Source organism: Erythranthe guttata, chromosome 13 (assembly GCF_056151865.1).
Source record: "Erythranthe guttata isolate IM_541 chromosome 13, IM_541, whole genome shotgun sequence".
In the NCBI taxonomy this organism is placed as follows: Eukaryota; Viridiplantae; Streptophyta; class Magnoliopsida; order Lamiales; family Phrymaceae; genus Erythranthe; species Erythranthe guttata.
The window spans coordinates 3,154,463-3,178,842 of NC_142545.1; the positions used below are offsets into that span (position 1 = coordinate 3,154,463).

The 24,380-nt window shown below is 32.3% G+C and overlaps 3 protein-coding genes across 11 annotated transcripts in view; 2 read left to right on the forward strand and 1 right to left on the reverse strand.

Annotated features, from left to right (window-relative positions):
- The window catches only part of LOC105968180 (uncharacterized), a 34,817-nt gene extending 32,967 nt beyond the window's left edge, over nt 1–1,850 (forward strand). Inside the window, exon 2 of the mRNA XM_088812166.1 lies at nt 640–1,850. Coding sequence (XP_088668292.1) covers nt 640–1,703 — 1,064 coding nt within the window. The 3' untranslated portion in view covers nt 1,704–1,850. The remainder of the gene's footprint in view (nt 1–639) is intronic.
- A 3,212-nt stretch (nt 1,851–5,062) lies between these two features.
- LOC105968185 (protein RALF-like 19) lies at nt 5,063–5,428 on the reverse strand. The gene has a single exon (XM_012992807.2). It carries the CDS (start codon nt 5,426–5,428, stop codon nt 5,063–5,065), a length of 366 nt encoding a protein of 121 aa, XP_012848261.1.
- An 8,044-nt stretch (nt 5,429–13,472) lies between these two features.
- LOC105968188 (lysine-specific demethylase JMJ29) lies at nt 13,473–23,808 on the forward strand. Of its 9 annotated transcripts, none has more exons than XM_088827511.1 (19): nt 13,473–13,759; nt 13,961–14,106; nt 14,195–14,264; nt 14,353–14,444; nt 15,564–15,686; nt 15,854–15,919; nt 16,085–16,153; nt 16,382–16,460; nt 17,180–17,461; nt 17,550–17,636; nt 17,725–17,815; nt 18,631–18,829; nt 19,631–19,839; nt 20,192–20,254; nt 20,837–20,920; nt 21,225–21,365; nt 21,614–22,103; nt 23,356–23,475; nt 23,621–23,808. In XM_088827511.1, exons 12-15 carry the CDS (start codon nt 18,656–18,658, stop codon nt 20,862–20,864), a joined length of 474 nt encoding a protein of 157 aa, XP_088683637.1. In that variant the 5' UTR covers nt 13,473–13,759; nt 13,961–14,106; nt 14,195–14,264; nt 14,353–14,444; nt 15,564–15,686; nt 15,854–15,919; nt 16,085–16,153; nt 16,382–16,460; nt 17,180–17,461; nt 17,550–17,636; nt 17,725–17,815; nt 18,631–18,655; the 3' UTR covers nt 20,865–20,920; nt 21,225–21,365; nt 21,614–22,103; nt 23,356–23,475; nt 23,621–23,808. The 9 variants fall into 9 exon arrangements, with proteins under 9 accessions (XP_088683637.1, XP_088683638.1, XP_088683635.1 ...); XM_088827512.1 differs by having other exon boundaries at nt 13,478–13,759; nt 17,347–17,461; XM_088827504.1 differs by lacking the exons at nt 13,473–13,759; nt 13,961–14,106; nt 14,195–14,264; nt 14,353–14,444 and adding an exon at nt 21,471–21,531 and having other exon boundaries at nt 14,920–15,686; nt 16,382–17,461; nt 21,614–22,742.
- The last annotated feature ends 572 nt before the right edge of the window (nt 23,809–24,380 follow it).

The following is a 24,380-nucleotide window of genomic DNA, read 5'->3' on the forward strand; positions in this document are numbered from 1 at the left end:
TGCTGAAGAAGAATAACGCTCCAGAAATACTAATACTAGTAATGGTTCTTGAAGTATAAAAAATCAAAGTGTTAGTCAAACAAAAATTCAAGTCAAAAGGTCATGCAAAATAATAAATTACAACCATAACTCATTTTAATAGGGATAAATCTCATTTAAAGGTCCCTTTTACAACACTATGTATATATATAGGGAGACATCTATTACAAATCACACCAGCCACCTTCAACTATCAAAGTCTTCTCTACTTTTTTTTCTTTTTTTTTTTCCCCCTTTTTTTCCTAATTTAATCAACATATTATAATTAATTTATTAATTAGCACTCCTAATCCTTGGATTAATAATCTTGTTATGGCAATGGCGGTTTCTATTATGAGCTTGTTGTTTGTGGTTTTGATGGAGTTTTTGTGCTTGGTTCATGCACTTAAATTTTACGTCGGTGGGGATGACGGTTGGACCCTTAAGCCATCGGAGAACTATATTCACTGGGCTGAACGATATCGCTTTCAGGTCAACGATGAAATAGGTATGTTTCTTATTCTTTTCTCCATTTTTCAATGTGTATGTGTGTCAATAGACGAGATTAATTAATAATTTTTTTTATTTAATATATGCAATATTGTTTTTAATAATTTGCAGTATTCAAGTACAAGAAAGGGCATGATTCCATACTTGTTGTAAATGAAAATGACTATTCAAAATGCAACAAAGAAAATCCAATAAAAATATTGAAAGATGGTGACTCCAAATTCAAGTTTGAGAAATCAGGTCCTGTTTTCTTCATTAGTGGCCATAACCAAAATTGTGAGAAGGGCCAGAAGTTGATCGTTGTTGTTCTTTCCGATCGCCACCGCAACACCACCCATAATGCTCCATCGCCGCCGCCGGAGACACCCCTCAAACCACCGTCCTCCTCCCCTTCTCCATCACCCTCCCACGTGCACTCTCCATCTCCTCCTCCGTCTATGAACAAACCTCCAACCCCAGCTCCGATTACTCATTACTCACCAACTCCTTCACCGGCAGCTAAATCTCCCGCCCACGCGCCGCCAGTCAAGCCACCATCTCATTCTCCATCTGCATCTCCGGCAGCCCCAACACCCATTACTCATCACTCACCAACTCCTTCACCAACAGCTAAATCTCCCTCCCACGCGCCGCCGGTCAAGCCACCCTCTCATTCCCCAACCGCATCTCCGGCGACGCATCCAATTACTCACCACTCACCGACCCCTTCCCCAGCAGCTAAATCTCCCGCCCACGCGCCACCGGTCAAGCCACCAACTCATTCTCCATCCCTATCTCCGGCGGCCCCAACACCAATTACTCACCACTCACCAAGCCCTTCCCCAGCAGCTAAATCTCCCACCCACGCGCCGCCGGTCAAGCCACCTTCTCATTCGCCATCCCCAGCTCCTATTACTCATCACCACTCACCGACACCTTCCCCAGCAGCCAAAACCCCTTTACACGCGCCGCCGGCGCAACCACATTCTAACTCCCCTGCCCCTTCGCCGGCGGCCAAATCTACTACACACGTTCCGCATGTGGGACCACCATCTCACTCGCCATCACCATCTTCGCACATTAATCATTCACCGTCACCATCCACTGAAGCTGAATCCCCAAAGAAACACAATGGCGGCGCACCTCAGCCGGTGAACCTGCAGCATCACCACTATGCTCCATCGCCGCATGCATAGTCTCCGACGGCGTTTCCGCCGGCCCACCATGCTCCGTGGTAGTTCGTTGGTTGTGATCGTTGGTTTCGGATTTGCGGCGACCATGATTTCTGCTGGCTTTCTTTAATTGTTTCTACCTTTTTACTTCATTTGTTTCCCATGTTTTATTTGTTAGATAGATTTGTTTTGAAACTTTCAAATTCAAGTTTGTGTAATTCAGTTGTAATTCTTGCTTCAATTCAATTAATCAAATTTCCTTTAATTTAATACAATTAATACAATAGGTACTAGCAAATTAATTTATGAAATATGAAATTATCAAACTTATAATAATTTAATATGTTTTCATCGAGTCAGGACGTGGATAAATTATTATTTAATTGATGTTATTAATTATTCGGATTCTATTGTATATTGAATTTCTACTTTTCATACTGAATTTTCACCTTTGATTATGTATATTTTATGAAAAAAAATATTTTATTTATTTGCAAGAGTTATTACATGTAACCTATATATATCACAAATCTATACTTGTACTGTTTTGCAATGTTGCAAGAAATTATTCGACAACAATCTGTCCTCTGTAGTAACGCTGGACAACAATTCTTTATCACTCCATGAATTACGATATTTACATAATATAACCGTTAGTACTAGTAGAATTTAATTGGTTGACAGTTTTTAAGGTTGACATTTTAGTAAAAATAAACCGACAGTTATCATATTCTTAAAATCAAAGAATTTATACTGGATTGAACGGGTATAAATGTATCGATACTCTTAAATTTGTTATTAATTAATAATGTCAAATATTTTCGGTGAATGCAAAAGTCGCATTTACCCCTTCTAGTACTAATATCTCCTCTTATGCAAAATGGAAATGAACCTTTACTCTAATAGTAGAGGGGCAAGATTGGAAACCTACACCTTTACTCTAATAGTACTAAAGGCTATCTACCAACTCTTCTAATGAGGGTTGGTAAGATATGTTAAACGTTGTTAGTATAATGCAGTACGTATAGCACATAGATAGAGATGCAAAGTGTATTTCACGCAAATATTTTTACGGTTGCCTGTGGTTGAAATTTTTTCATTCGTTATTTAATTACTACTACTCGTATCACAACCCGGATATATAATTACTACTAAGTAACATTGGAATTTTTTTTTTATTAGACCCTCTCAAAACACATTTATCAAAAATATAGGATCAATGCTATATTGGCTCTTAGCAACACCCGTCATTTAAGATTCATATTATCATAAATCCAGATTACAGTGATATTCTCGTTATGCTTCTTTTTTTGAGTAAATTCAAGTCCATTACAAGGGGAAGTAGGGGAGGGGGGGACTCGAACCCTAGACCTTTACCCTATTGGTAAAGGCTAGGTACCAACTCTCCTAATGAGGGTTGGTCGTTATGCTTCTTTTTCTTCGCCAAAAATCATATTTCAAATAACATCGTCATTTTGCAGATATCTTCTTTCTCTCTCTTTTATCGTCTCTCTTCCACAAGAACGGTATTTCCGCGGCAAAAATTAGATCCCTCTGTACTTCTCTCTTCCCCCTTCCTCTACAATGAGAGACGCAGCAGCTAGGCTTTGACAATGAGAGTAGCGATATCTGCAACGTGGCGGCTGTTCGTGCTAGGGTAGACGACGACTAATGTTAGGGTTTGGCGGCGGTTGCGCGCTTGTGATGCAAGATGGCGACGGTGCGAACGACATCGGACGCCGCAAAAGTTCTTTCTAGGGTAGACAGTGGCATTTTTGCTAGGGTTTGGCGGCGACTCTTTCAAGAGTAATTGGCGACGATCCTTCTCCTAGGGTTTAGTCACGCACGGTGCACGATAGTGAATTAGTAGTTCGTTTTCTTACTTTTTTTGTAGTTGGTTCCGTATTTTCATAGATGTGTTCGTAGTTGATTTGTAGTTGATTTGTTGTTGATTTTCTAGTTGATTTCAACTGCATTCTTAAAACTATAATTTAAAATTAGACAACACCTGTTTAAAAATATGGTTGATTAAAATGTAATTTGTTGTTGATTAAAATTTAGTGTTGTTTTAAGTGCGATTTCTTGCGGTAGAGATGACCGAGCGAGTTATGGGACTATTGTCACATATATTCAGAATGCTATATATTGGTTCTTTCGATTATTTTTCAGCAAGTCACATCAGGAGACAAAAGAATATAGTTGCGCATGAAGTGGCTCGACTTTCCTTCGATGGTCCTTGTATGATTACTACGCTACCTCTATCCGAATTGTAATGATGGAGGCTGAAATCTAATAAATCGTTTTGTTTCTTCTAAAAAATAATAAAATAAAAATTAAAAATTTAGTAAGTCCCACCAATTTTGATCCAACACTAACGAACTTCGGAACATGATATTTCATTCCAATTTTCAACGTTTTAATTTTCAAATTTTACGAATTGTTTTTGGCATAATTTGAACAAATATGAGATTTTGATTTCTGAAAAATCATATATTTCCTAAAAATTCCAAAATTTATCTCTATTGCGTATATAATATCAAAATTATTATGTAATTAATTATACTAGCATTTTTTCCTTGTGCGATGCACGTGATATTATTTCAAGAGTAAAAAAAAAATCAATTTAATACATAATAAGAAAATATAGTACACAAACATAGTAAAATTTAATAATGTAGTATTATTCATATTCTATATAACATTAGTTTGTTTAAATTTTACATATTAAGATTTATAATCTAAATATATAGATTTAGATTTAACATATCGAATTTCTATTTTTATTTCTTAAGATTTGATTTATATTGATGAAAAATAAGAGATTGATCATTGTTGAAAATTCGTAGAGAAAAATATTAAAAATAAATAATTAAAGACATACCATTAGAATTTTTTGGGGTTGTCCAACATTTCTTTCTTTTATATATAAGATTATATATATGTGAATAAAAAAAATCAATTTTCGACTCCCACTCAGATCCAAAGAAATTCAACTTCGGAACATATTTTTTTTTCATTTCAATTTCCGAAATTTCATGATTTCGATATCTTCGAATATTTTTCCAAAAAATTCCGGTATTCAAAATTAGTTTCATCTACGTGGTGCACCGTGCTATCCTATTTTTCATTAAAACTATAATTAATACTACAATTTGAACATAACTCAACAGTGATAAATTAATTAATTAATAATATATAGATATAATTATATATAAATATAATCCACTTTCAGACCATTCAACTCGAATACATGATGACAAACAACATAAACACTTAATTAGATAATTAAAACAGCCTTCCACTGAACGACGTCGTTTAATTTAAAAAATAAAAAACCCAACCGAACCTGTAATAATAATATTGAACACACACACACAGATGCATCAATGGTTGTTCCGGGCACAATGGGTGATTTTAGTGCAGCCACGTGTATAAGGGTTAGATCTTTGGCGCGTGTTGCAGTTGTAGTAAGACCTCCCTCTCACGTGGCACGGAACCCAATCCCTACTGATCGCGCCGTAGCTGATGTAATGATTATTATTATTAGATCCCGCCAATATTCTTCGGCTAATATCCGAATCCATCATCCCAGCTTCTTGGTCGTACGAGTACATCGCAGCCGTACGAGCGGCAGCAGCTGCGTACGTGTTCTGCATGGACGGTGGAGATGACGAGGGCTCGACTAGCGCGCACAGAAGTGCCGCGCAGACGATTAGTGCCCACACAAGATTGGTCATGCTCATGCTCATTGTATATGGAGGTTAAGAATATTACTTACACAGAATTATGGAAGAGATGTGATGTATATATAGATATAGATATGGGTGTGAAGTGTATGTACATATATTTATATATATACATATTATGGAGCTGAATATATTTATAAGGGGTTTTTGGGTTGGTGTAGAAAGTGTGGGCGAGAGACTAGATATATGTTAGGCCCGGTTCTTGCTCCTTGTTATTCTAGTGTTTGTTAGAGAAAAATCAAGAATGGAATAGTTATTTATTAGGGCAAATTGCACTTCACCCCCTCAAAAGAATCCTTTTTTGCAACCCCCCCACCACCCTCAAAATACGAAAACGAGACTGTCCCCCTTTGAAATATACAACTTGATGCACTTTGCGCCAAATGTGTATTTCCGGTTTAATTCTTGTTGGATTTGAGTAAATTTGGGAAGGTAATTTGATTCGTCTTTTAAGGCTTTAATTGTCATTTAACCTTTTTTAACCCCACATTACAATGATTACGAAGAATAAAGAACAGATTTTGTCGAATTTGGAAGAAAATTTCGTCTAAGGTGGAAGCGAATTTCATCAATTTGGGAAGAGAAATTTGTTAAGTTGGGAACCGTAAGTAACTCTGAGCTGAAGATGTAAAATGACATATACGCCCTTAGTCCGGTGAGAATTAGACCGGAAATACACATTTGGGGCAAAGTGCACCGAGTTGTATATGTCGAAGGGGGACAATCTTATTTTTGTATTTTGAGGGGAGAAGTACAAAACAAACATTTTTAATGGGGTCAAGTGCAATTTGCCCTATTTATTATTTATTTTATGGGAAAATTGCACATCACCCCCTGTAAATTTCTAATTTTCGCACTTTATCCCCTAAATTTTTTTAAAAGTGAATGCCCCCCTTTCAGAATGTTATTCTTGTTGCATATTGCCCCGATAGCAAAACTTCGATGGTTATTCATCGGAATTAAGTATTTTTTATGCACGTTGCCCCTTTAAATATTATTTTTGTTGGTCGTTGCCCCTTTCAAATTATTTTGAATTATTTTAAATGCCCTCCAAAAATTGGCTTTTGGGGCCAAGTGCAACCAAAATAACATTTGAAGGGGGAGTATCCTTTTTTTTGAATTTTTAGTTGGGAAAATGCAAAAATAGAAAATTTATAGGGAGTGAAGTGCATTTTGTCCTTTATTCATTATTGTTAATTTTGACTTTGATTTTTTAATGAAAGCATGTAGTCATGTAATATGAATGAAGTTGCTTAGTTTTTTGGCCACTCTCTTTGCAACTTTGCATCTTGCGTGCGGATCTTTTTTCCCTCCTTTTTTTTTTTGGCGGGTGCATTTTGTGTGCTCTTCAATGTGGATTAGTTGATCTAATATTTGAATGGATTTACGCAGTGAAAAAGATTATGAACTATCGTGATTAAAATAGTATATCAACCGAATACATATGATCAGAAGAAATCAAAGTATTGGTATCACATCGCAAATAGTTGGTACGGTAATTGTATTGCATGCATTTTCAATACATGATGATATCATAGTATTTACTATTTATGGTTGGACATGGATCGAATTGGATAATTATAAGTCAACTATATATATATATACCTATCCGATTAGACCAACTTGACTTTGCTAATTATTGAAAATCGTTACCGACCTGATGATATTGCTTACTACAATAATAATAATAATAATAATAATAATAATAATAATAATAATATTATGATATCAATTTCTTTAAAAGTTTTTTTTCAAAAGATACCCAAAATTTTGGGAAAGCTTACGTGCAAAAAATCTAACATTAAAATTAAAAGTTTTATGTACTAAATTTATACAATGAGTAAATATATAAAGAAGAATAGGATATAGGAATTATAAAATAAAAATAGCACGTAGAGGTGTATAAATTTTTACTTTGAATTTTTTGGTTTTTGAGTTCCTAACTTCTTATATATATTATTTGAAAACTTTTAAATTTTTTTCGTTTTTCCCTTAAATTCTACAATCATAATTTTAATAAATTAACTAGAATTAAATATTTATAACAAATTTTTATTATTAAAAAAATTGGTTGGTCGGGTAATTATCTGCCAACCAACTTTTGAGTAAACTGAAAACTATTGACTGACCCCATTTATACATTGCATAAGTCGGTTAAAATTATGGCTCCGACTATATAATTGGTAAATTATTGGTTATCAGCCATAAAAAGTGAGCTCAAGGTGGATTTGTTCGCCGATAAAATCGACCCATACCCAGTCATAAACATCTGTAATACTATAGTGTTATAACAAAATATGTACAAATTTATTTTAAATATTATTTCTACACTTTGTTTTATTATGTGTAAGTTTCCTTATATTTTAGAAAATATAAGAAAACTTTGTATGAGCATACGTTACGGTTATTATAACGTCGTGGTCATAAACTTCGTTGTCCCTACCGATTTTACTCCGACCCTACATATTGCCACACCTACAATTGGATTACTATGAGAGTGTGTTTGGATGGAGGGATTTGGAAATGTATTTGATCTGGGGAAGGAATTTGAAATAACTCCAATTTAGAGTCATTTGAAGTTCACCTCAATTGCTCAAAAAACTACAAAAAAGAGGGATGTGGATTTGAAATTCAACCCCAAATTCCTCAATTCAAACAAGTTCAAGGAATTTGTTATTATGGATTTGAAATCCCTGCTCCAAATCCATCCATTCAAATGTGATAATAACAAGTCACTTGCATAATATTCCATTGGGATTAGGGGTGGCAGTATGAATCTAGATTACCTACTATTGGACCCGATGAAAAAATACCTTAATTTAGAACTAGTTAAATTTCAGATTTGGATCCGTAAGTGAATCATCCACTATATAAATTATGGTATATTACGAAAAATCCCCTTATGTATGATCTAATTTTAAAAATCTTCCTACTATTAGTGTAGTTACAAAAATCCTTCTCAGATATGTCGCCGTCTTGCGCAGTACCCCCACGAAGTAGCTTTTTACGATTTTTTTTGCTTCCATGGAATATTTCTCTGAAAGTATAGTTTTTGCCCTTGAGGGGTAACTGTAAGCATATTAATTATTTCGGGGGTAAACTGTGATATAGTTAAAAAAAATTTTTTTTTTTTTTTAAACTATATGTATTTTTGTATTGTATAATTATTAAAAACATAGAAACATAAAATATATATGAAAAAGAATCAAACATATCTTGCAATTCTTTTTATATTTTTATATATTTTTATTCAATAAAATCGATTTTACATATTTTGAAAATATTCTCGTATTTCTTATTTTAGGTTTCACATATTTTTATTATTTTTAATAATATTTCAATTTAAAAAAAAACGAAATACAAAAAGTATAAATAAATCATTAAAAAAATTGCAACCGGATGGGATCAGAGAAGTCATGGCTTTTACTTCTTTCTTCCAAAAGATTTTAGGGTAATTGTCAATATTTGTTTTCCGTCAAAAGTAGCAACATAGGGGGGGGGGGGGGGGGGGGGGGGGGGGGGGGGGTTGTATGTATAAGACATCAACATCCCTCAGGAGGATTTTCATAATCACGTAAACATGGGAAAATTTTCGTAATTAAACATGGGGGGTTTCTTGTAATTTACCTGATGCAGAACGGAAGCACGGTAAAGAATTAATTTCTACGAATTAATCCTATAGAACAAAATAACATTCGGAATCCACCAGAAAAATAGAGAAAACTCTAAATATTTTATTAAAATTTGAAATTCTTTTTCAAAATAAAGTCCTAAGGCAGCTATTTATACTAAAAAACTGAAAACGCTAATTAAACTAAGAAAATACTAAAAATCACCAAAAACGGCACAAAAAAGTTAGAGTTTGATTCTAGTAGATCTTGTAATTTTGGGAACAACTCAATTTACGGAATCCTAATCCGATTTTTCTATGATTTGATATTAATTTTCTAAAACTTGCTTAAAATAGCAAAAATGAACTTTTAGGTATCTAAACGACGTTGGATTGCTGAAATTAGACATGATTCATGAGCTTTGCTCATTGAGTTTTGTTCCTTGAGCCGTTTCACTTGAGATAGAGTTCGTTTCGCACTCAAATACGATTTGAGTTCGGAGAAAACCCTTATTTTTCCATAATTTCTTTCGATGTTTCCACCAATGCCCATTAATAACTCTTCTCCGAATTATATAGTTATTTTGCAACACGAATCCGATTTGACGTTTCTTCTCACGTTGACTTGTCAACAAATCAAACAAAATTAAAAAAAATAACAAAAAATAAAAATAATAATATTACGTTAATTTACTGTTAACAGCAGAACAGTTACATAAATGTATTGTCAACGGCAGTACAATTACGTTAATGTACTGTCATTGACAGAATAATTACGTTAATTTACTATCAGTGAGAGCACAATTACGGTCAATGTTTAGCGGTGGAAGTTATAAAAAAAAATTATAATAAAAATAAATCTAAAAAAACACTGAAAAAAGTCAACGCCGGAATCCGCCGGCGGAAAAAAACAGACCAGAAGAAAAAGAAAAAAAAAAAAGTGAACGTCGGACTACGGTGGCAAAATTTTTTTTTTTTTAGAAAAGAAAGTCAAAATTGGATTTTGTTGTCAAATTGATTAAATTGGGGTTACAATCAAGAATTGAGTATAGATGGTTGGGGGTAATTTTGCCCTATACATGAATGTTTCCTTTATTTATAACAAATATTAAATGGATGAGTTTATTGGTGAGAAAAGATATAACCCCTAATTTTAGAATAATAAAGATACTTGTTTAGGGACATATGCACAAAAACCCCTATTTAAAAAGGTATAAAACTAGTCTTTTGATGAAAAAATAAATCTATATAAATATTTAAATATATTCTAATACCTTTTTAAATTAGATAAATATTACGAATTATTCTAATAAATGAAAACCATAAATATTTCTTATGTTAAAAAAAATATTGAATTCATTAAATTACTTCCAACATAAGCTAGAAAAAAACTTCAATACAAGTTGTAAGTTCAAAATATCATTCATTAGCAAAGTGTTTTTGTTAACTAGTGTTACTTATATAAAATAATTGTTCTGAAATATGTTAAAAGAGTGAGTTTAATAAATTTTTAGCTTATTTGTTCGATTGGATTTAATTTGGGTTGAGCCATAGGAAGCTCAAACTCAGTTCATAAACTTTCCGAGTTTAATATTATGGCTCAAACTCGACCCTGCTCAATGCTCACAATCAAATTAGTTCAGCTCAAATAAAATGGGGTTGAACCATCGGACTTTCATTGGGTTTGGCTCAATTAACAGCCCTATTCATAATTACTTACTACTTAAGTATATGATTTGTATTAGCAATATCACTGTGATTGAAAATTAAGGCAAATGAACCAATACAAACTTCTCACTTTATTGTTCAAACGCTCATTAGCTGGACTTGTGAACTTTTATTTATATAGATTTTTAATATAATTAAAAATATATAAGAGAATATTACGAAAAAACCAATGTTTTGAAACCCGGACCGGATCGGCCGGTTCGACCGCGAACCGCTACCTTGTCCGGTCCGGTTGGCACTATAAACCCGAAAATTGCAAAAAAAAAAACGGTTTAATAGGTAAAACCCATTTTTTTGGCCGGTCAAACCGTAAACCCGAATATATTTATTAAAGTACACATTTAAAAGATAATATATATTATAATTATTCACAAATAATTAAAAATAGAAAATATTATAAAACCTGGTTGGACCTAGGTTGAACCGGTCCAACCGTGACCCAGTATCGTAGACTATCCGGTTCTATGATCGGTCCGGTTTTTAAAATATTGGAAAAAACTTACAATTCAGAATTTAACTTGCCGGGTATTTAAAAAAGGGGTCATTACAAATAAGTCCATCAATGGGTACTTATTTATTTATTTATTTATTTGTTATTATTATTATTATTATTATTATTATTATTATTATTATTATTATTATTATTATTATTATTATTATTATTATTATTATTATTATTATTATTATTATTATTATTATTATTATTATTATTATTATTATTATTATTATTATTATTATTATTATTATTATTATTATTATTATTATTATTATTATTATTATTATTATTATTATTATTATTATTATTATTATTATTATTATTATTATTATTATTATTATTATTATTATTATTATTATTATTATTATTATTATTATTATTATTATTATTATTATTATTATTATTATTATTATTATTATTATTATTATTATTATTATTATTATTATTATTATTATTATTATTATTATTATTATTATTATTATTATTATTATTATTATTATTATTATTATTATTATTATTATTATTATTATTATTATTATTATTATTATTATTATTATTATTATTATTATTATTATTATTATTATTATTATTATTATTATTATTATTATTATTATTATTATTATTATTATTATTATTATTATTATTATTATTATTATTATTATTATTATTATTATTATTATTATTATTATTATTATTATTATTATTATTATTATTATTATTATTATTATTATTATTATTATTATTATTATTATTATTATTATTATTATTATTATTATTATTATTATTATTATTTATTATTATTATTATTATTATTATTATTATTATTATTATTATTATTATTATTATTATTATTATTATTATTATTATTATTATTATTATTACTATTATTATTATTACTATTATTACTATTATTATTATTACTATTATTATTATTATTATTATTATTATTATTATTATTATTATTATTATTATTATTATTATTATTATTATTATTATTATTATTATTATTATTATTATTATTATTATTATTATTATTATTATTATTATTATTATTATTATTATTATTATTATTATTATTATTATTATTATTATTATTATTATTATTATTATTATTATTATTATTATTATTATTATTATTATTATTATTATTATTATTATTATTATTATTATTATTTTTTCGTTTTTTAATTATTTTTCTATCAGGTATATTAATCGACTATGAAGCATATTAAATCACGGGATTGCATATTTACAAAAAAAAAAAAAAAAAAAAAAAAAAAAACGGATTTTCCATAATAATATAATACAGTAACTTTCATTAATATTAAATTGGGGCATTTTAGATAATTCGAGTCAATTGTATTTATAATAAATATTAATTAAGAAAATATATTTATCATGAAGCCGAAATTCAATGAGATGGGTTTGTCAAATAACACCAATATTTAAAAGAGACTCCTTGAATGAACAACAAGATGACATGTGGAAAATCACTTTTTTTTTTGCATTTTTGTCATTGAACTCATATTTCTATAACCATGAATGAAACGATCATATGTGGAAATATATATTTTTTTGGTTAAAATAAAACCAAAAAATTATATATGGAAATTACTAATGAGTAATGAAGCATGTCTAGAAATGTGTTATGTGGATTTTAGTATTAAAAAACAATTGTTATTTATTTATGAAGTAGTAATTAATAATAATAATAATTAGGGTAAATTACAAACACCCCCCTGAGGTATGGTTAAATTACAAAACCCCCCCTCTTGTTTGGATAATTACATCTACCCCCTCAACTATGATTTTTTTTCTTACACCTCCACCCTTATGGTGCCAAATTCAACATAATCATCTAGATTCCGTGAAATGTGCTCTAGTTTGTACTCGTTTTGTTTAAAAATACAGTTTCCGATTCACCACAAACTGATATATAGAAGCTAAAAATCACATATTATGATCATCTTGCTTCATAATGTAGAGTTTGAATGGGATAAAATGGGTACAAAAATGATAATATTCCATATAATATCGAAAATTCCACTAAATTTGAGGAGTTGAGGGGGTGGTTGTAATTATCCAAACAAGAGGGGTGGTTTTGTAATTTGACCATACCTCAGTGGGGTGTTTGTAATTTACCCTTATTAAAATATGGTTGCCAATTGTGAAAGGCACGTGTTATACGCACGCACGTACAGAGGAGAAGAAAATACAAGTCCGATGAAAAGTTTGCATTTCTTTCTACCTTCGAATCAAAATGGCTTCAAAATCATTTTCGGTGTAGGTGGAAGATCTGTGATTTATGTTTGAAGATCGAATCAGCAATAATCATTTCTTCAGGAACAGCTGTTCGTCCCTTCTGATTGCGAATAGGGATCCTATTTCTGGTAGATCTGGGATTGTTCTACCCGATTGAAACTATCCATATTCGAATCAAAGGCGTGGGCTTTTATCTATGGCTGTGTTGAAGCATACATACCCCAACAATTGAACAAAGGTTTTTTTTTTTTTTTTTTTTTTTTTTTTAATTTATTTATTTATTTGATTCACTTGCTCCTTTATTAATTTGGTCTGCACAGTTGGGGATTCCTGATTTTGATTTTCCAATTGCTTTATTATTATTAATGAATTTATTCCTGTATTATCCGTTGTTCCATTTTGAGGCAACAGTTTGTGGCCTTACATTGCTGTGATGCAGGCGTCGTCAGTTGGAGAAATTGTGAAGGGGTTACTCTGTTACTTTGACTACAAACACGAGCGCACACAGTACAAAGAAGTGATTGCTGATAATGTATCTATCTCCTTCTAGAGTATATGGAGCCGAGCATTTATTAAGACTCTTCGGTATGCTGGAATTCTCTATCCACACAATTTTTTTCTATTAACTTGTTTGATTAATAATTACAGAGACTAATTGTTTTCGTATATTCAGTCAAGTTACCGGACATGCTCGAAACCGAGACACCAACGGAGCTGCAGCAAAGATTGAACGATTTGCTCAGGTGTAATGAATTACGAATTGTTTGATATTATACATACACATATATTTTCTGTAAATATAAAACGAAACTTGCGAATCTTGCAATACAGGTTTCTCCAGAGCAACCAAGGAGCATTTGTTCAATTCAAATTACCAGAAATCGGAAGGTTTTGTGGGTGCTGTAAAGAAAGAAGAGAAATAGGTAATATGTTTGGACTCTTATTCAGTTATATATGCTATCTACCAATCATATGCTTACATTTGGACATCATCATCTGTTTGTATAAAAACATCAAAACACTGTGTTGTGGAGATTAGTAATGAACCTTATCCAAAATTGTTACAAGTTGTTATATGAAGAATAAATTCAAGTCTTTGAAAACAACTTCTCAATAATTCATAAAACCAGTCAGAAATGGGAAACTATAGTAAATTTTTTTTACCAATTATTATTTATTTTTAAGATGCATATTAGACTCCAATTTAATATTTTGCAAAGAATTCCTAAAGTTCCATTTTTATTAAATTACACTAACAATATAAATATATTCCATAGGTGGTGAATGAGAAACAAAATTTCTCTCAATTTCTTCTCTTTTCTCGTCTCTTTTTCGGAAAATAATCGGAATTAATTTTACCTTGATTTTTTTTTTGAAGTGCTAATTTCGAACTAGTTATGGCATACCTATTGCTTTAGTAATATTTTCCTGTTTTCTTTTTGGCGTTAAGTTCCAACTTTTCTTGCTATTTATACTAATTGTGGTTTTGGGAAGGAAATATGGTCAAGTAGTAGTAGAAAATAGAAATATTGATCTTGAATGGATCCTTATGAAATGGATTTACGGATCCTTATGAAATGACAAATTAAAGTCTCTAAACTTTCCATGTTTTTAGCAATAAAAAACTGTCTTGTCTTTATGGAGAAAATTCTTCCATGATATACCTTAGTGTACTAGTAGTATATATATATGTGTATATTAGATTTGGACGTCTACTTAGAAAATAGAACAAGTTAAACTTATGATTATGCATTTGTATCCAATGATGAAATCGGAATCTTGTGTGTATTGTCGGTACAGAATAGTATCCGACTCATTGAATGAAGATATAGTTGTAACATGTAAATAATGTACTCGCCATATATATTTTGTTGCTCAATGTAGATTGTATGAACTTCGTTATGGTTTTGTTTGTGTTTATTACTGCATATACGTGATTATATTTCGTCCTTGGCAATCTCCATGGAATTTGGTGTTCCATGCTGATGACTGCTTGTCTATGCGGGAATGATACTAAACGTATTTTGGTTTTATTGGTGAAGAAAGGAGAATTACAAGATGAACCGTTGGATGTTGAAATGGAAAAGCTTTTGGAAGACTCAGTTATGTGCAGGACTCGAGCAAAACGCGGTTGTGCTACCCATCCTCGCAGCATTGCTGAAAGGGTACGATATATATATATATATATATATATATATATATATATATATATATATATATATATATATATATATATATATATATATATATATATATTCTTGTCAGCTATTTCATGTATAATATCTGTGCACTCTCCCTCTATATTAGGAATTAAGCCTATGTATATGATCAGGTGCGAAGAACGCGTATTAGTGACAGGATACGAAAGCTACAGGAACTTGTCCCAAATATGGACAAGGTAAATTAGTTACATAAGCTCGTAAAATTCCTCCTCTGTTTTAACTTTCTTATCTCGATGAATGTTTGCTGCTTTAACGAGTCACAGCCTTCAATTGATATCTGCAGTTACGTGTTATTCGTATAATAAGTATGTAGAATAATAGTTTGGTTTTGTTGCAAGCAGCAAACGAACACAGCTGACATGTTAGAAGAAGCAGTAGTCTATGTAAAGTTCCTGCAGAAACAGATCCAGGTTATTCATTCATTATTATTAACCTATAAAGTGATCATATCCATGTAGAAAATTTTCTCCATGGTTGTTGTTGATGGTTCCTTGATTACCTTAGCTTTACGAGCTAAGGTAATCAATCAATCACACTTATCACTGACTCAGTTTGGCATATTTTTGATTCACTTGCATCACACTTGTCTTTGATTCTGTTGAATTTAACTTTCATTGGAAAACCATGTGCATTTGCAGGAACTTACGGAGCATCAGAAGGATTGCAAATGCTTAATTAATGATTGACCGAAACGACAGACCAAGACCAATTTGTGTGGTATGTTACTCAAAATCCTACTTACTACATACCAATTTATAGATGATCTTTGCTGTGGGAAAAGCAAAGCTATTGTGGGGACCAGTACCTACTTACTACATACCAATTTATTATTGTTAGGAACTATTTAATTTAATAATTTATTTTAATTTTTAATTAGGAACTAATTATTTTACTAATTTTGTTTATTATTATTACGAACTATTTAATTTACTAGTTTGTTGTTTTGTATTTTAATTCACTAGTTTTATTATTTGAATTTAGAAACTACGTACAACTGAAGCAATTAAAGTACATATTTAAACAACCTTACAAACAATCTTACAAATTTAATACATTCCAAAAACATAGATTAAACATATAAAATGCAAAACACAACGCTACAAATTTAAATATTCCAAAACATAAGTTTGAATGCAAAATTAAAACAAATATAAATTTAAACATAAGTTAAATTTTCAAATACCCGGCAGATGGTTATGATTACCATTACTCACACTCAATCGCCATAATCCATCCTCCGTTGATTTTTTGCCAATTAACCTGAACGGACAAGAACGTTTCTTCAATAGTCCGTGTCGTCCAGATTGATATCTTGCACACGTTAAAACATGATATTTTTCTGATTTACAATGATTAATCAGACTTCTATTCCGTCTTGTTTGCTTATTCCCCCTCCCCCTACATTTATATTTCATTGTCTTGTCCATTGCTTGCAGTTGTTCTGATAGTGTCTTAACTTAAAGCTATTGCTGGGATCGAGACATATTGGGGAAGATGATCTAATTTGTGGTTTATTTGTTTCATATGAATTCCATCAACCTTTTTGTGTGCTAATACCCCTCACTGTCTTGATGTTTTATATCGTCTTGTCTGGTAAATGCAGTTGGATATGAGGTTTAGAGTCTTGTTTTAAAAGCTGCTAATGGGATGGATCCTTAATGGGGAAGAAATTATAATTTGTCATCTAATTTTATTCGACTGCTTTACAATGATTAATGGTATGCTGGAATTCTCTATCCACACAATTTTTTTCTATTAACTTGTTTGATTAATAATTACAGAGACTAATTGTTTTCGTATATTCAGTCAAGTTACCGGACATGCTCTCTCGTGTGTGCATATCGAAACCGAGACACCAACGGAGCTGCAGCAAAGATTGAACGATTTGCTCAGGTGTAATGAATTACGAATTGTTTGATATTATACATACACATATATTTTCTGTAAATATAAAACGAAACTTGCGAATCTTGCAATACAGGTTTCTCCAGAGCAACCAAGGAGCATTTTTCAATTCAAATTACCAGAAATCGGAAGGTTTTGTGGGTGCTGTAAAGAAAGAAGAGAAATAGGTAATATGTTTGGACTCTTATTCAGTTATATATGCTATCTACCAGTCATATGCTTACATTTGGACATCATCATCTGTTTGTATAAAAACATCAAAACACTGTGTTGTGGAGATTAGTAATGAACCTTATCCAAAATTGTTACAAGTTGTTATATGAAGAATAAATTCAAGTCTTTGAAAACAACTTCTCAATAATTCATAAAACCAGTCAGAAATGGGAAACTATAGTAAATTTTTTTTACCAATTATTATTTATTTTTAAGATGCATATTAGACTCCAATTTAATATTTTGCAAAGAATTCCTAAAGTTCCATTTTTATTAAATTACACTAACAATATAAATATATTCCATAGGTGGTGAATGAGAAACAAAATTTCTCTCAATTTCTTCTCTTTTCTCGTCTCTTTTTCGGAAAATAATCGGAATTAATTTTACCTTGATTTTTTTTTTGAAGTGCTAATTTCGAACTAGTTATGGCATGCTTCCAAATAAAAAATAGAACAGTTAATTAAGTAATTAACAATCGGTAATCAGTTCATCCTCTCCATTGTGTTTTAAACTATTTCGACATAAAATTTTATAGCGGTAGGCGCTTCTGCTGCTGCCGGCGGCTCCTCCTCCATCTGTACACAAACAACACTACCCGGAAAATTATTTTTCTACGATCGAAAAAAAACCCACCATTATTTCCCAATTTCCTCTGCTTTTCCATGGTTGCATTTTGAAGATCTAAGCCTCTCATTATTCATGAACTCAACTCTTGATTACCGTAATCAATTAATTAATTAATTAATCCTGCTTATCCCCAACTCAGCTCAGATACCTCTATTATCTGAGTAATGCTGTTGTACAGCCAAAGAGTGCCACCGAGACAGGCAGTTTTAACGCTTGTACGCGGGATGCTGTTGACAATGGATTTGTTGAGTTGCTTCAAGGAGGAATTAGAGGCTATGGCTTCAAGATCGGAAGCAAACGATCGTCAAGTACACTGTTCCCCGTTCGAACTCTGGGAGGTATGAAGTCTTTTTAATAATCTTGTGAAGCCGTATGGTTAATTCCAAATCCTGTTTTTTTTTTTTTGGGGAATTTGGCTGATTTTGTCCAAGTCGCGTTACCAAGGTTTTAGTTCATGTGATCCAGCTTGGTAAACATACATATGTGCAAGTTTAAGGTGGTGTTTGCAAACACTTTTCCAAAGTGATTATGAGCTTTTTTTTGGTTCAAAATCAGTTTTTATTAAACATTCAAAAAGCTCATAATCACTTTGGAAAAGCATTTGCAAACACCACCTAAGTCACTTTCTTGCTTAACTAAGTGACTTGGAAATAATTAAACATGGTTTTAGTTTATTTGTTGTTGTACGTGGTCACATTGAGCAAAGATTGTAGCTGGCTTGGCTTAGTTTATATGCATTTGAAATATTTATGTCGACTTTATTATTATTAATGGTCGTCCTGTACCATTGTTCTCGACAATTAAGACATGAAATTTAGAACATGGAACATGCATTTTCACCCTTATGATAGTGATTTGTGAAAGCATTGAGAAGGCTGAGAAAAATAATTGGAAGTAACTTTCGGAAAGCTGGACAAGTTGGAAATGATGTGGTTAAAAAAGTGAACGTCAATTATTGGAGCTAAACGGAAGGAAATAAATTGAGTATAAGATGTACATTTCTGCAAGTATATTGCATAAATTAGAGGGTTTATTTGCCGCAAGATCTGTTTGAATCAACCATATTCGTTGATGCACATTTTACATTCTATTTTACTCTATCGTAATCCTATCGTTTCGGATTCTTTTTTCAATTTCAGATACGTCTAGAATTGGTCTACGTTGCAAGCTATTCTGGTAATGCTGACAGCAGCATTGTTAGAGAGACACGGGGGCTTGACTCATCGATCAAGCTCTCCCGGGGCCGGTGGTATTGCATGCCGAAGTGCTTACGAGGGTTAGTTCTAACATTTTCCCGGGCGACGACACACCCTGCGTCTTCATCTCGAGAAGGCTGCTGCATGCACAGGTATTTATTTATTCTTTAAATATACTATAGGCGCGAGTGGTTTCCGACGTTGGACCTGTAAATATTTTCCGAGGGCTCTTTTAGCTTCTTGCAATAGAACCTGTGCCCCAATACTTACGATCAGTTATTATCTCCTAGTAGGGTCCGTTCTAGCAGTGTCTATTTGCTTTATTAATATTTCATTTAAATAACTCGATAGAAATATAAATAAATATATAAAGAGGAATTGGGTACGCAACTGTCATCCCAAACACGTCCAACGTGAATTAATAAATTCATGTAATTTCTCTCAATTTTCTACTTTCTTCTTCTTTGCCGATTCTTTTTGTTCGCAAATTCTCTCCTCTCCCAGGGTAAATTCTGCAGTTACTGATTCATCGCCGCCTCTCCTCTCTCGCTTCTCAGTTCTTCACTGGTAATCTTTGCTTCATTAATTCGTTTCTGTTAGCGTAAATAATTCGTTTCTCGTAGCTTAATTGTTTGTTTCTTACGGTGGGGTTTTTTTTTTTTTTTTTGGGGTTTATGTCGGTTGTTTGGGCTTATGATTATCTGCCTTCAAATTTATTTTTTTATTTGTTTTCTCGCATGAGTTTCCTTATGTGCTTATCTTACGTTATTGATTTCTTATTAGGTTAATATTTATTTCTTACGGCAAGGGTTTTGCCATTTATTTGGAAATTAGGTTGATCATGGGCATTTATATAAATCTTATGTTTGGTATGAATTGTGTTAGAATGATTGAAAAAAACGAGACTGTTCTTCGTGCTTTCAAATCAAACACGCAAGAAACAGTATAAAGAATGGGGGAAAGTTGTGTCTTATGTTCCGTTGGTTATTTACTCTGGATGCGCATCACATCGTCTCTTAGAATAACATGAGCGGAATGCTTGAAATATGTCTTATTTTTTTTCGTTCTTTTTGCCGTTTTCGATGTTTTTGTCCCACTGTTTTTTTTTGTGTATTTGAAGTTAAATTAGTCTTAATATGTACTTTCCAGGTGTACAACGGACGGAAAAGGAACATAGGCTAATTGGACTCCCTTTCTCATTCGCCCCAACAGAGATTTTGAAGACCATTTCAGGTTGGTCTTTTCACTAATTAAACCATTCATTTGTGGAAATTTCAGTCTTAGTCTTTGTACATATTATGGGTGATCCTATAATTTAGGATTGCAGTCTTAATCTTGTTATTCAGTCAAACATGTTACAATTTAGCATTCCACTGTTTGCAGCTAGGATATATGCTGTTTCTGGCATTGTTTGCAGCTAGGATATGTATAATAACATTCTTATTCTTGGGATGTTAAAGTATTTTGTTCTCGGGGCTGGGGCTGGGATAATCATTCAGATTATTAGTGATCAATCTTTGTTTTCAATCTTATTCAGTTATATATTTTGTTGGCCTCTTCAAAAGGAAGATGGAACGGACGTTTCATGCAAAGTACATCATACAGAAAGTTTTACCATTCCTTGAGAAGATGGATATGGCACAACAGAAAGAGCGTCATCTGGAGAAGGAGATTCAAGGTATTCATGTGAATCTTCTCTTCCTAATTGTTTATTTTTATATTTTATTGTGCGCGTGTGTGAGGGTGCTGTGATGCTAGTCTACGTATGTTTGTACCGTGGCAGGAGTGTCAAAATGTTCAGATAACATAAAGACTGCCGAATATGGGCACATAGATCTGTATTGGTAGGTTTATACAACTAAAATCTCATCCATCAATTCATGCTATCTTTGATTGATAGTGACTTACCTTGTCCATGTCATGCAGTTCTTTTTGTAGCATTTCGATAGCCGATTACCACAGGGGATGTACGACGTGTCCATACGTTCTATGCTTGTATTGTTGTAAAGATCTAAGGGCAGGAAACATAAGACTCGGTGCTCATAGAATGCCCATAAAGTATGTCGATTATGGTCTGGAATATCGACATGGGGGTGTCAAAAGAATAGGAAAAGTTAGTGTCGGGGGTATTAAAGTGCTGAGACGTCATACGCTTATCGATAAGGACCCCGCTAACCATGTGGAGCCTTCATTAAGATGGGTCTGCGATGAAAACGGTGCTATCCCTTGTCCACCGGAAGATAGGGGCGGATGTGGTGAATCTACATTAGAGCTGAGGGGCTTATTTTGTGGTGATGCGATCGCAAAGCTGATTGAAGAAGCAAGAGAATATAATGAATTGCCCTCTTCCATTGAGAGTAATTCCTGCCCGAAAGTCTCTGAAGGTCCAAACGAGGAGTCGAGTAACCAATATTCGGTGTACTCCCCAAACTTTAAGCGAACTGAAGACATGACTCGCAAGGATCTAATGGATTTCCAGCAACATTGGTCAAAGGGCGAGCCGATAGTGGTACAAAAGGTGATCGACACTGATCCGGGGCTCAGTTGGGAACCTCAAGCTATGTGGGCTTCCTTATGCTACGTAAACAGACATCATAAAGAATTAAGAATGACTGCAACTAATTGCTTGGATTTTTGCAAGGTTCGTTTGTTCTCTTCTTTACTTTTTCTGTTGAAGTTTGTTGATTTTACTACTTTTTAAATGTTTCTCGTACAAAATCCATAGTTCCATACATCACAACAATGCAGATCTGAAAACATTTAAAAAGTAGTAAAATCAACAAACTTCAACAGAAAAAGTAAAGAAGAGAACAAACGAACCTTGCTAAAATCCAAGCAATTAGTTGTAGTCATTCTTAATTCTTTATGATGTCTGTTTACGTAGCATAAGGAAGCCCTCATAGCTTGAGGTTCCCAACTGAGCCCCGGATCAGTGTCGATCACCTTTTGTACCACTATCGGCTCGCCTTTGACCAATGTTGCTGGAAATCCATTAGATCCTCGCGAGTCATGTCTTCAGTTTGCTTAAAGTTTGGGGAGTACACCGAACTTAAAGGTAAACTTTTTTCCTCTCTTGTTTGTGATGCTGTGTTTGCTTGCTTTATCAATTAAATAGTTGTTTTGTTTCGAGCGAATTGCACCCTACCATCACACTGAATCGGCACAATGCACCATACGACCACATTTTTGACAGATTGCATCGGCAAAAAGTATTAGTATTGCACTTTGTACTCTGAGTCCAGAAAACAGGAAAACAGCCTGTAAACTAAACACTAGGGGCATTTGTCATAAATTCGAACCCGTTTTCCCCTTTTCCATTCCAATTTCATTTTCTAGTTTTCCCTTCCCTTTCTTCCACTTCTTTTTAGCTGTTCTCAAGTATCATTCCTTCTCTTTCTTCTTTATATGGATGTTTAATATATTCTACTTTAGTACCCGAAAAAAAAAACTTCAATAAAACCTCTAAACCAAGATATTGAAAAAAAAACACTAAATTTGGCCAAGATACGATGCACGATGATATAGGCAGATCCAAATAACAATTGATGAGCCAAAAAAATTGTTGTGTGTTTGAGTATATCATTTGTCTAATGTTTTTTTGTATATATGTTCCAATTGATAACATTATATCTCGTTTAGTTGATAATAATGATAACATTTGTGTGCAGTCATGAACAAAAATGAGACTCGATTTTGTTTCCCCGGAAAGTGTTGAGACGTGCTTGAATTTGTGTCAAGAATACAGAGTTCTTCCTCGTGTTCACGCGAGGAAGAAAGATAGCTTACAGGTTCGAGAAGAAACTCTTTTTCTTTTTTTTTTTTATTTTTTTTATTTTTTTTTATTTTTTTCTTTAAATTTTATTTATTTATTTTTCCGAAATGCTACTCGTCGAACTTCAATTGATAAATTATTTTGGTTTTCTTGTCTTTTAGGTAGGCAAGATGATTGTATATGCAGTACGAGATGCCATGAGTGACATCAAGGGTTCGAAGGTCTGATTAGTTTTCTTTTTTTGTTTGATAAGTTCTATGAAAAAATGTTCGTGTCAAGAAGATGAGGCTGCCTTCATCTTTTACTTGTTTAGTAGTGTAATGCAATGAAAAAAAAAATGTTCGGTTTATCGTTTATTTTGAGATCTCTCTCTCTCTCTCTCTCTCTCTCTCTCTCTCTCTCTCTATCTCTCCACACAAACTGGATCAAGAATTGCAAAATGTGACACCAATTGCAAAATTGAATCAGCAAATATAAGTAAAAAATTCAAACAAAAGATCCCACCATAATGAAATCAATCCCTTCAAATTATACATTCACCCAAAAAAAAATTAATAAATAAATATCTGATTTTAGCACTATAAAAATAAAATAAAAAAAGACTGACCTCAGGAGACACTGCAGAAACTGAACAAGCAATTGTTTATGTATACATATATATATATATAAAATATGTATGTATATATATTCACTCAATATTTATTCATGAAAGACAGCACAAGCATCAAATGAAAAAACATGCACAGAGAGGCAAAGAGTGGGTGTTGGGTGATTGCATACAGTTGGTAGTTCCCTACAGTTCTTTCAAGTTAACAGCGGTGGTCGGCGGTGGTCAGCATAAGATCCCCCACGTGTCGGTAGAGTAGTGGTGGGATTCGATTGCTTGGGCCCCACATGCTTCGAATCGGACAACTGTATAGA

Excerpts from the sequence above, each read along its gene's own strand:
- LOC105968185 (XM_012992807.2), bottom strand. The coding sequence starts at position 5,428 with ATGAGCATGAGCATGACCAATCTTGTGTGGGCACTAATCGTCTGCGCG.
- LOC105968188 (XM_088827509.1), top strand. The coding sequence starts at position 21,257 with ATGGAACGGACGTTTCATGCAAAGTACATCATACAGAAAGTTTTACCA. Across the intron at positions 21,366-21,470 it reads TCTGGAGAAGGAGATTCAAG|GAGTGTCAAAATGTTCAGAT; the intron begins GTATTCATGTGA and ends GTACCGTGGCAG. Across the intron at positions 21,532-21,613 it reads GGGCACATAGATCTGTATTG|TTCTTTTTGTAGCATTTCGA; the intron begins GTAGGTTTATAC and ends CATGTCATGCAG.